The 13,554-nt window shown below is 38.6% G+C and overlaps 1 protein-coding gene across 1 annotated transcript in view; it reads right to left on the bottom strand.

The window, feature by feature from the left end:
* The window catches only part of LOC126260973 (unc-112-related protein-like), a 651,959-nt gene that overhangs the window by 28,328 nt on the left and 610,077 nt on the right, over nucleotides 1-13,554 (bottom strand). Inside the window, exons 4-5 of the mRNA XM_049958498.1 lie at nucleotides 10,914-11,125; nucleotides 6,754-6,964 (exon numbers count right to left, since the gene is read on the bottom strand). Coding sequence (XP_049814455.1) covers nucleotides 6,754-6,964; nucleotides 10,914-11,125 — 423 coding nt within the window. The remainder of the gene's footprint in view (nucleotides 1-6,753; nucleotides 6,965-10,913; nucleotides 11,126-13,554) is intronic.

The raw sequence follows: 13,554 nt of genomic DNA, 5'->3' as shown, positions 1-13,554 counted from the left end.
CTGGAATCTTTTATCTGAAAAGTAAGGGTGGCTTCATATTTTATACTGTGGCACAGCACTATTAATCAGTCTTGTAAAATCAGCCCTTTCTACTATACATACTCACTGATCATCAAGTGCTATCATTTTGGTTAAGAGATGGAATTTTTTGGCTTTGGGATCATTAATATCCTGTGGTTGACATATTTCAGTGCATTCTTCAAGACTCAGTTTCTTTTATCATGTCAAAGACTTACTTACACCCATATATTGATCCATAATTTGTTGCCCCTTAGGTAGCGTAGGCTGCAACTTATGATGATCATCCTTTTGTTTATTTCTCAAATGATTATCATTCGTGATGTAATCGTCTTCTTTCTAACACCACCACCAGAAATTCTATTTTGCACAATTTATGCACAATACTTTTAGGATTATTTTCATCATCCTCGAAGTATGTCCATACAGCCGTCTTTTTTCTTTTTGAGACCTTACACAATATCACTTTTAAAAAAATCAAAACATAGAGAGTATGGTAAACTGTGCTTACATATTGACGATGTGTATCAAACTAAACTTGTCAACAACACACTCAGCACGGTAAGAATTGAGCATGTGGGAAGGGATGATACAAAGGATATAAGTATATTAGAACAAAAAAGCAGAAAAAAACACATCTACACAAGTTTTCCCACCAAGCACTGGCCGAATACTTTTGCCTAAAGCCGGGTTCACACACACTTCTAATTTGGCACCATAGCTTGTGGCTTTCTTTAGTGTCATCACGAGCTACCTTTCGCACAGGGCACCACAAATTCTCTGTAGTTGACCAGCTTTCAATATGGTGTCAATTCCAATCATATGAGCAGATATGAATGTTATAGTGCAGGTTGTGGCCTTTTCGAGCTGTGACAAGAGTTAAATACAAGAAATACGAAAACCAAATGTTGGGTCCAAAAAGAGATTTCACACAGGGATAAATCAGGGGCCCACAAACGTCTTTACAACAGAAGTAACACTTGGAGATGAAAATGCTGTCTGCAGTGGTAAACTCACCAAAAGATGGCATGTAAATATCATCTGCAGATACATCACTCTTCCAAAATCTTAGAATCTTGTTGTATTCATTGATATAAGAATTTTGAATAACTAATTTTTTTAGTTTAACAGCTGTCACATCACACTCTGGAGCTATTTCCTGCATATAATCCATAAAATGTACAATGTTTCACCTCGCAAATCACGAAGTTTATACGACTCGCTTTTTTGGTTACATTGTATTAAGTTTATTTATTTACCTATACAGATTGTGCGATACGTCATTGGTTTGTTGCCCCCCCCCCCACCTTCCACACACACACACACACACACACACACACACACACACACACACACTGCTGCAAAAAATAATAATAATAATAGTAATATCAAACATAGGTTGCTGTTCTTGTAGTTACAGTTGTTTTGGTCTTCAGTTTGTTGTTGTTGTTGTTGTTGTTGTTGTTGCTGCTGTTGTTGTTGTTGTTTGTTTGTGTGTGTGTGTGTGTGTGTGTGTGTGTGTGTGTGTTATCATTTTTCCGTGCCTGTCAATCTGTTTTATGTGTTTAACAATCCTCTTTTCTTGTCTGAGAACTTTTTTTTCTTCTTTGCTACCTTTCTCTCTATTTGGCAATATTTTTTTATTTTGTTGGTGATCTTCTTTCACTGTTGATGGTTATTTTTCTTCATGTTTCTTATTTGGCCACTATTTTAATGTCTTCAGTAATGTTCTCCAATTTCCTTACTGTCTTATTTGCTTTTCATCAATCATCATAGTATAATTAATTACTCTCTCGTGCCTGTTATTCTATGTATGCTCTTTCAGCATCAAATTTGTTTGTGTATAAACACATTTTCTTTCTCTTTTCTGTGTTGCCATCATCAGCCTAAGTCATATCTTCGCCTATCTTATAACATTTATGAACCCCATTCCTCAGTACCTACATTCCACTGGCAAACATAGTCTTACCACAGCCAAATAACAGCCCCACATACTTTTCCTCCAATCTTGCTAAACCTTTGTACTTGCTCCCAAAGGTCTCACACTTAAGATACTCATCTCCAGCTGCAACCGAACCTTCTAAAAACCTCTTCTTAAATTTCAGACTGATAAATCTTTTAGTCCCTTTACTGACTGTACCAGCACTTCTAGGGGCTGGAAAGAGGAGGATTTCAAGCAGAGACAGCAGCTGTTGGGATTCGTGGATAGCAGAGGCAGTGCACTGGTAGAGGGCCTGTCAATCTGTTTTATGTGTTTAACAATCCTCTTTTCTTGTCTGACAACTTTTTTTTCTTCTTTGCTACCTTTCTCTCTATTTGGCAATATTTTTTTTTTATTTTGTTGGTGATCTTCTCGTCCCAATAACAACAAAAAGAAAAAAAACTTCATCACATCCATGTCCTTCATTCAGTCCTTAACCTCTCTTCCAGATTCCTGAGGCCAGACCACTCTATTACCATTATTATACTTCCTGTGGACAAAAGCTCTACTGTTGTGGAACCTGAATTTGAAAAATATATAACAGAGGGGAATTGTCAGCTCCCAGACACTTAAACAGACAAAGTTGTTCTTAATGATCCCATTTGTTCCATCCAGGCTGAGCTCCATAAAATCCTTAAGACTTTAGGCCCCTCACAAGGACTCACAAATTCTTAAATGGAGCTCCTTCCCTTCTGATTCACATGCCCCTATTTTCTACCTGCTTCCCACTATACACAAAAGCAATAATCCCAGCCACAACATAGTAGCTGACTTCAAAGCTTCGACACACCGCAGGTCAGCCCTGGTTGACCAGCCTCTCCAATCAATCACATAGCCTCCCATCCAACAGAAAACATAACACCCATTTCCTGGAACATCTAAAATCCATTTCCACTCCTCTTCTACAAGGTGTGATTGGAAAGTTTTAAGAATGGATCCGCTACTGCTTAGTGGTTCAGCGGGCAGGTACACGGAGGAGGGGAGTGAATCATTGCCTTGTCCTTGAATGCCGTCTGATAGGAAACTGCATTTCCTTTATTCAGTTTGTTGTGGCAGCTGGTTGAGTGTGGGTCTGTTAGGGATTGTTGCTGGATTCTGTCTGTGTGAAAATGGACGTAAAAACGGAGCAAAAAGTTTGTGTGAAATTTTGTTTTAAGCCGGGAAATCAGCTTCTGAGACTTACGAACTATTAAAAACAGCTTTTGGAGATAATCGTATGAGCCAGTCATATGTTTTTGTCTGGGTCAACAGATTTAAAAATGGCTGTGAATCATTTGGAGATGAACCACAGTCTGGACGTCCTTCCACCTCAGAAATGAATGAAAATGTTGTGAAAGTTTGTGACTTAGTGTGCTCTGATTGTAAACTTACAATCAGGGAGATGGCTGATGAACTTAATTTAAGTTTCTATGCAGTTCAGTCAATTTCAACTGAAGATCTGAACATGTGTCGTGTGTCCACAAAACTCATTCCAAAAGTGTTGTCAAGTGACCAGAGACAATACCGACTTGAAATGTGCCAATAACTGATTAATAGGACCAAAAATGACCCAGAGTTGTTAAATAGGGTAATTACAGGTGACGAGTTGTGGTACATGGATATGATCCTGAAACAAAAGTGCAGTCTTCGCAGTGGAATACTCCAGGTTCACCATGACCGAAAAAATCACAGCCAAATCGGTTGAAGGTGAAGACAATGTTGCTGATTTTTTTCGATTCCACCAATATTGTGCATCATGAATTTATCCCTAAAGGACAGACAATTAACCAGGAATACTACAAATGTGTCTTTTGTGCAAAAAGGTGTGGAAGAAAAGGCCTGCATTGTGGAAAGAGAGGACTTGGGTGCTACACCACGACAATGCTCTGGCTCATCATGCCATCTCCATTGTTGAATTTTTAACCAAATTCAAAATTCCTGTGCTTCCACAACCACCATATTCCCCTAATTTGGTCCCTGCGGACTTCTACCAGTTTCCTAAACTGAAATTTTCACTGAAAGGGAAGCGATTTGACTCGATTGAGATGGTCAGGCAAATATGGAGAGCATCCTTAACACACTTCAGGAAAAAATCTCCAGGAATGTTTCCAAAAGTGGAAACACCATGGGAGTCAGTGTGTTCAGTCAGAAGGGGACTATTTTGAAGGAGATGCATCACAGTAGCATGTAAGTACCACCATTGCACCATTGTACAATTACAAGCCCATTCTTAAAACTTTCCAGTCACACCTCTTATTAGATACCCTCCTAATCTCTATCAATGCAATCCCGCCTTTGGGCAATACACATGCATATGACCTCTCAGCTGTAACACAGTGCCTCTCCCAACAGGAATCTGAAACTCTTCATAAAGCCTCATTTATTCTCCACTTAGTTTCATCGTTACCCATAACTACTTCACCCTTGAGGATCAGACCTGCAGAAACATAAAAAGAACACTGTAGGAACCATGATGGCACCATTGTGTGTCACCTTTTTAAAAAGCTGAATGCAAGAGGAATTTCTCAAGAGAAGCTGGGCCACTTATTTTTCTCAGTATAGATTCATTAACGACATCTTTGTAGTTTGGTCTCGTGCTGAAGAAGTACGAATCCACTTCTTGCTTCAGCTCAACTCATATTCCCAACTCAGATTCATGTTTTTTTTGTTTTTTTTGTTTTTGTTTTTTTGTTTCTTTTTTCCCCCTCTAAATCCAATGCTACCTTCCTTGAAGTCAACATCCTTCTCAGTGAAGCCCTCATCCAAACATCAGAAGACATAATACCAACCAACAAACTACAATATATACACTTTGACATCTGCCTATCCCTTCCCTATCAAATGCTTCCTTTCTTACAGGCTAGGCATTTGTGACAAACATATCTGCCCCATCACTGGATTCCTCAACATCTACACCAACAACATATCTCATGCTTTCTTCTCTCAAAAATGCACCACAGATCTTATTCACAAGCATATTTCCTGAGCAGTATTCTCCTGTCACCCTCTGACCAGTCCAGTTTCCACTTCCAATATCAGTCAGTCCTTGAATGCCTCAATACCTCACTTTGCTAAGGCTATGACTTTCTTAAGTCAGTCCCTCAAACTAGATCCCTTCTCTCCAGTATCCTCCACAAACCACCCACTTACCTTCTATCATTGTCCTAACCTCTGCAACATCTTAGTCATCATATAACATTCCCAAACCATTATCCCTCTCTTTGCTATTATTCCTGCTGGAAAACCTGCTCTGTCCACTCCCTCATTACAACATACTATGGTCCCACCACTGGTAAATCCTACAATATCACAGGCAGAGCAACATGTGAAACCACAGATTTTGTTTATCAACTAACTTTTATCCACTGCACATTGTTTTATATTGGAATGAACATCCCTAAACTGTTTGAGTGCATAATAGGCAAAAAGAACTGTAGGTCTTTGTACACCCAGTATCCAGTTGCTGAGCATACTCTACTGAATGATTCATGGGACCTGAGTGCCTGCTACACCACATGAGCTGTACAGATCCTTTTACTGATACTATCCTTGCATCCTGACATCCCCCTGGTAATTACCTCCATTTACGCATTCTGCCACTGCGCAGAAGAGGCCCCATGTCACGGATTGTGGCCCCTTCTGCCAGAGGTTCGGCTCCTCCCTCAGGTGTGTGTGTGTGTGTGTGTGTGTGTGAAATTTGCATTATTCATTTATATTCCTGTAACCTATTCTTTATTCATCATCATCTGTCATCTCTGGACTGAAGCTACACAGTGCTGAAAAATGTACTATCTTTGGCATACTACTCTCTCTGCTTTGGTCTCATCCTCTTTTATCGTTGTCAAACACATCATCTTCACAAATGCAACACACATCTTTTTAACAAGCTTATTTCCTGAGCATTATTCTCCTATTCCCCTCTGACCAGTGCTGTTTCCATTTCCATAAGTCCCAGAAACACCCCTTGTCACCCAATATCAATCAGTCCTTGATGCCTCAATACTTTACCACATCATGCCTATGGGTTTCTCTCATCCTACAGTGTGAGTGACCAGCCCTTCCTTTTAAACCTTCTGAACCTGTCATTTTCCCTCCCCTGAGGAAGAAACTATTAATTCCAAAAGCTAGGATAGTGTATAATTATATTGACAGTGATGACATTTCTCCTGTTTCATGAAAATATAGTGCAGTATTGATATAATTACAATAATTACATTTATGCCTAAAATTTATTTTAATCACTGAGATACCTACCTAATATAAAATAATGCAAAATGTGAAATTTTTATTTAACTGCATTGAAATGAAGGTAACAGAGTCCTACACATAAGTCTTAAAATCAGTGACAAACAGGGATTGCCTTGGTCAAGTGAAACAGTACGACCATCTCATTACACAGGCATTTGTAGGTCATAAGTTTTATGTAGAGAATGTGGAAAACTGTTGATTTCAGATGTGCCACACAAGCAAATAAATTCATCAGTAATCTTCAAAATTGGATTAATGACAGAGGAAAAATAAGAATGCAATGAGATCAATCACACCTCATTCAAGTATACGAATTGTGCCCATTCTCTAAAAGAGTGGCAGTTTTTCAATACAAATTTTTGTACTTTGTCATCAAGGAATCTCCAAAGGTCAGTTCTAGGAATTCAGTGATAAGTTACATTTGGAAAGCTATACATACATAATATAATAAAAAGAATTAAGACACTTACAAATTTTGATCACATGTAAAATATATATATATTTTGTGAAATTTTTCCAGTGCTTACCTGTAGGGCTGCAAACATCAGCATTTCTTCTTCAGTACAGTCAATTTCTTCATTTAGCAGCTGCCACTTGGCTTGCTCATATATTTGATTGATTCTGACTGCATCATATTTCACATTAAGGTCATAAAATGAATAGAATTTGAATCTCAAGCAAAGCGTGTCAAATTCACGGACACCCTGTTCCATAATTGATAAAGACGAGTCTAGCCACCTGAAAGAAAACAGGATCTTAAATTTCACATGCTGAAAGTACTGTCCATTTTGTAAATGCAAGAATGGGAACTGCACTAGTAATGGATTGGAAATAAAATGAACATGCCATCTTACACAGGTGTTTATTTTTGCCTTGTGTTTGGCTTTTTTTAATTTCCTATATAAGAAAACACACAAGTTTTGTGCTACAGTGTCCCAACATTTATGTATTACTTGGGAAAATTTCCGTGGGCATAAAAGTGAACCCAACTGTGAAAGGAAGACAGTCCATGTCAGCAATTACAGTGAAGCACCTGTGTGAATTAGGTGATGATGAATGGGAAAAAATTACAGTCTTATTGTAGGAATTAATTCCGCATTTACCTCAAGTGGCATAAGGAAACAAATCATTACAGCCAGGTGAGAACTGATTAGTCCCCAACCCCAACTCCCCTTCCTATCCTATCTATAAGTCCATACCTCAATATCTGAGGTACCTTGTTCAGTTATCCAATTGAAGATAAGGTTGGCAGAACAACATGCTACTTTAGAGAAGCCTAAATTCTCTTTATAAACTGATGAAAAATTCAGGATGAAATACATGTGTGTGATGCTGCATTAGTAGCTACCAAATAAAAGAGAGGATGAGCAAGAGACAAGTACCTCATTTTCTATTTGGCTGTGTCTCTTCTACTTGGTGAATGGTGATCTATTCTCATACACGTAACTGAAATTTATTGTGCATTCCTTCTGTCTCTTCACAGATTTTAATCATAATTGGTATAATTTTCATCTCTTGGAAAGTGCACTGTTAAAAGTAATTTTTGGACACACTATAAGACTGTCCATTTGGTTGCTACATAAATGAGGTGCATGTCTCTTGTTCATCCTCTCTTTTATTTGGTGGCTACTAATACAGCATCACACAAATGTATTCCATCCTGAATTTTTCATCAATTTATAAAGAGAATTTAGGTTTCTCTAAAGTAGCTTGTGGTTCTGCCAACCTTATCTTGAGCAGGCATGGAATTCTGCATACTGCTGCAATTTAGTGTTCGAGTGCTCGGTAGAAAAATTCCTCGTGTCAGAGTGGGAAGCCGTTAGCTAGCTGGAGGTCACAGTTAATGAAAAACACTCGATGAAGTCTATCTAGGACTGACAAATATCAACATGGCAACTTGTGTAAAATTTCAGTACCTGTTTCTCTGTAGGAATATGAATTCTGCTAATAAGCAGAAAATGTGTAATAACTACAAAAGGAAAATACTAAGCTGAATGAATATATATGTATTTGGTGCTCAGAAAATGGAATTTATGAAACTTCAAGAAGGAAGTAGTGAACTGAATCCCGTGCCACCCAACGTGCTCTAGAAGGTGTAAGTCAACTACCCTGGCCAGCAAGATCTCCGGATCTGTCCCCCATTGAGCATGTTTGGGACTGGATGAAGCGTCGTCTCACACGGTCTGCACGTCCAGCACGAACGCTGGTCCAGCTGAGGCGCCAGGTGGAAATGGCATGGCAAGCCGTTCCACAGGACTACATCCAGCATCTCTACGATCGTCTCCATGGGAGAATAGCAGCCTGCATTGCTGCGAAAGGTGGATATACACTGTACTAGTGCCGACATTGTGCATGCTCTGTTGCCTGTGTCTATGTGCCTGTGGTTCTGTCAGTGTGATCATGTGATGTATCTGACCCCAGGAATGTGTCAATAAAGTTTCCCCTTCCTGGGACAATGAATTCACGGTGTTCTTATTTCAATTTCCAGGAGTGTATATGGAGCTAATTTGAAAATTTGTACGTACAAGTAATTTGTGGAAAATATTCCACACTGCACTTTATTCCCACCTCAACAGATTAGTGAGAAAGTTGTAATAATAAAAAAAAAGTCAGATATAATAAGTAAGAAAACAGTGGTGAAATGTAATGCTGCAAAGGCAAAAATGACATGTTATTAATGGAATATAGTGTGTAATTTCCTGCCCCTGAAGCAAAGCCACCCAAAAATTATTGTGGTGTTCTATTTGTGCAAGGAAGCACCCACAATACAACTAGTTCAAAAGACGAATCTCAAGAGCAAAGTCAACTAGATACCTGGTACAAAACCTAATAAACTACTCAATATGGGGATATCTCACCACTCTGAAACAGCATCTGAAAGTAAGTAATGTCTGTTGTTAAAAGTGATGCTATTTTACAGTATCATGCTAGAATGATGAAATCAAAGTATGTATGAAACAGCTCCCATAAAATTGCACTATCAGTAGAGCTAAATGCAGTAGAGGTGTACCAGGAGACGCTAAGCTAGCAAATAACTTCAACAACAAAATAGATGCCAGCAGCAAAAAACCTTGCAAGTGTGTGTGTGTATTTTGCATCAAAATATCAACAAATTAGAGCTTCTAAAACCACAATTATAAATCCGTGCTCATGTATTATGTCTCACCGATCACAATGTAATATTTATAACTGAAATGCCATAGATTGACAGCTACACATTGACAGCAAGTTATTTTAGAAATTATAGGGAGAAATGTTGAACCTAATGATATGTTTAATCAAGTATAATATTTAAATCCCTTACATAACTTCCACTTTGAAGCCTGTGGAACTGAAATTTCCACAAATGATACACCTGTTGTAGTGATGACAGTATGAAGGGCTCCTGCAGGAAAGATGTGTGTTTTTATTAAGCTGGTGGAATCACTTTTGACCCAAATATATTCCAAAGCAAAGTATTAAATTATTATAAGAATTTTAATATCATTTACATGTCTAGTGATCAGTGATAACCAATTCCGAGCTTCTGAGCTTATGCCACTTCTGATATGAAGCTGGACAAATCTTTGAACAATAATGATGAACTGGGGTTCGACATCACTAAATGCTGATTGCTTGGCAGTGGTATATTCGGTTGAGTTTGTTAGTGGAAGCAGTAATGGGAAGTTAACTCCCATAGTAAAGTGAAACAAAGTAATGGTGATTAGTGACATAATGTATGAGGATTACTGGGAATGTATAAATATGTTGTTCTCTGTTTTGCTGCTAACTATTAATAAATGCCAGATTTCATCAGTTATACTCGTATTGGTGATTTTTAATTTAAACCTTGTAATATCAATCATAAGTAACTACAGCAAAAAAATAATTAATTGTAAGTTGGGCCACATTATCAACAGCAGCAAAAGGGAGATGTTAGATGATATGACTAAGCTTGCACTGTTATAGCAAGATGGAAGCAGCTGGGTAGTAGCGTCATATCGTCGTGATGACAATACGAGATCAAAGCAAGACTTGCAAAGTAACCAAACTAACTTCATCTTAATGCAGAAAGGGATAAATTTCTTTGGAATGTGTTCAGTAATCTACCAGTTGTTATCAGAAACTTTGTATTACTATAAACAAGCATGTTTGTGGTAGTTTTATGACTGGGATGTCTCATTACGTTTATGCTTAAATACTAATTATTATCTTTGTTGTACAGTGTAACATACTTATTTTCAAGTAGAGTAATTCTGCTGTATGTGCAAATAGACACACTTATGGTTGGTTGTAAAATATACTGTGTCTGTTTTTGTGGATCAAGGTATTACCCAGCATTTGCTTCAGGACAGTTTTTCACTGGAAGAATCTAAGGAGGTGTAATAAATAAATTACTAAAATTGCTTAAAGATATCATTAACTGTCTCTTAGGCATTGTTCATCTCTCTGTCATGTTGGACTAATGGAAAGGTATGGATGACCAAAAGACTTGCATAATTTTCCATAATTATGGTTCATGTGCATAAGACTATTACAGAAATGATCCGCTTTGTCCAGTGGAAGAAGCTAGTATACTTACAATGTGAACTAAGGAGAGGTATACAGCTAATATTCTGAGAGTGGCCGTACAAAGCCATTTTATGCAACATACATGTGACACGATAAATTTAGAGCAGTTGTGACTGATGCAACAACCCATACTCACGCGACATTCATGCGTGCACGCTCCACCAGACTGCGGGGTCGCAGCTGCCTGGCGCGCACCTCAGGGCTGGGGTGTGCCGGACTGTGAGCCAGCGAAGAGTCGAGGCTACCGTTGAGCATCTCCAGTGACACGCTCGTGTTCGCATTTGGGGAGTACGTCCCATTCAGGTCCGTGAAGCCCGGCGAAGGATTGTTGCGCTTCCACGTTCCCGTCTGTGAGAGAGTGAGAAATAGTACATTGTGAGACTTGCCAATACTCTAACATTTGTCATGAAGTACAGCAACGTTATTCACGAAAGTACAATCGAAAATAAAGATTTAATGGTACAGGGGATGCAGCTTATTATCCTCAGCACAGAGTCGTCGACAGAGATAGCATCTGGTGTGTCCCAGAGGAATGTTAGAGGACACTCGTTTTCGTGCTTTATTATTATGACCTTAATGACAATACTAATAGTAACCTCAGACTTTTCACAGATGATACAATTATCTATACTTGAGTACCTTTTGTAGAAAAACTGCATAAATCATCAGCCAGATCTTGTTAAGATTTAAAAGATTTGCATCTTGCCTTAGATATTGAGATACTAGTATGTAAAATATTGCACTTCACAAAACATAAAAATCTACCCTCTCCTACATTTAACAGTTTGTGGCAGTATGAAATGGAATCATCATATAGTCTCAGTCTGAGGCAAAGCAGGTTATTGTTCATTGACAGAATAGTGGCAAAATGCTATCAGCCTACAGAGGGGATTGTACAAAGCAGTTGTGTGACCTGTTCTAGAAAACTGGTGTTTGGGACCCATACCAAGTAGGACTAACAGGGGATATTGCATGTATATGAAGAAGGGTGACACAAATGGCTACAGAAATGCTGGAGATCCTGAAATGGCAGACATTTGAAGATACAAGTCAACTGTTCCATGAAAGGCTACTTACAAAATGGCAAGAATCAGTATCAACTGAAGGATCTAGAAATATGCTGCAAACATCTGTGTATCACTCCTGTAGGAGAGTAACTAGAATGAGCAAGGAGCCACTTAAGTAATCATTCTTCCCACACCCTATATGGCACCACATTCATTGAGGTAGCACCACATAGCTGTTGTGGTCTTCAGTTTGAAGACTGGTTTGTGCAGCTCTCCATACTACTGTGTGAGTCTTTTCATCTCCAAATAACTAACTTACATCCTTTTGAATCTGCTTACTACATTCATCTCCTGGCTTCCCCTACAATTTTTACCCCCACACTTCCCTCCAATACTAAGTTGGCGATTCCTTGATTGTCTCAGAATGTGCCCTAACAACCAATCCCCTCTTTTGGTCAAGTTGTGCCACAAATTTCCTGTCAATTCTATTCAGTAACTCCTCATTAGTTAGATGATTGACCCATCAAAACATCAACATTCTTCTGTTGCAACACATTTCGAAAGCTTCTACTGTCTCTTTGTCTAAACTGTTTATCGTCCATGTTTCACCTCCACACACGGTTACATTGCAGACAAACACCTTCTCAAAAGACTTCCTAACACTTAGATCTATATTCAGTATTAAGAAATTTCTCTTCTTCAGAAACACTTTCCTTGCCATCACCAGTCTCCATATTATATCCTCCCTACTTCAGCCATCATCATATTTTGCTCCCCAAATAGCAAAACTCATCTACTATTTTAAGTGTCTCGTTTCCCTCATTATCTCCTGATTTAATTTGACTACATTCCATTATTCTTGTTTTGGTTTTGTTGACATTCTTCTTATATCCTCCTTTCAAGCACTGTCTGTTCTGTTCAGCTGCTCTTACAAGTCCCAAATATTTCTTTTGTTTCGTTTACTGTCTGCTCAATCTACAGACTGAATATCAGGGATAGGTTACCACCCTGTCTCATTCCTTTCTCAACCATTGCTTCTCTTTCATGCCCCTCAACTCCTATAACTGCCGTCTGGCTTCTGTACAAGTTGTAAATAGCCTTTAGCTCACTGCAGTTGACCCCTGCTACCTTCAGATTTCAAAGAGAGCATTCTAGTTAACATTGTCAAAAGCTTTCTCTGCGACTGCAAATGCTATAAATGTGGACTTGTCTCTGCTTGAGTACTGCCACGCGTGTTCTACATTTCCCCAGAATCCAAACTGATCATCCCCAATCTAGGCTCCTACCAGTTTTACCATTCTTCCGTAAGGAATTTGTGTTAGTATTGTGCAACCATGACTTATTAAATTGATAGTTTGGTAATTTTCATACCTGCCATAACTGCTTTCTTTCGAATTGGAATTACTAAGTATTCTTGAAGACTGAGGGTATTTCGCCTGTCTCATACATCTTGCACACCAGATGGAAGACTTTTGCCCAAGGCTATCAGTAGTTCTGACAGAATATCGTCTACTCCTGGGGCCTTGTTTCAACTTCTGTCAAATTCTCCTCGCAGTATCCTATCTCCCATCTCATCTACATCAACATCATTTCCCTTTCTGTAATATTGCCTTCGAGTTAATCTCGCTTGTATAGATACTGTGTATATAATCCTTCCACCTTCCATCCTTCCCTTCTTTGATTAAGGACTGGTTTTCCATCTCAGTACTTGATATTAATACAGCCGCTTCTCTTCTCTCCAAAGGCCTCTTTAATTTTCCTATATACGGT

The sequence above is a fragment of the Schistocerca nitens genome, chromosome 5 (genome assembly GCF_023898315.1).
Source record: "Schistocerca nitens isolate TAMUIC-IGC-003100 chromosome 5, iqSchNite1.1, whole genome shotgun sequence".
Taxonomy (NCBI): domain Eukaryota; kingdom Metazoa; phylum Arthropoda; class Insecta; order Orthoptera; family Acrididae; genus Schistocerca; species Schistocerca nitens.
This window is presented reverse-complemented; position numbering and strand designations above follow the sequence as displayed.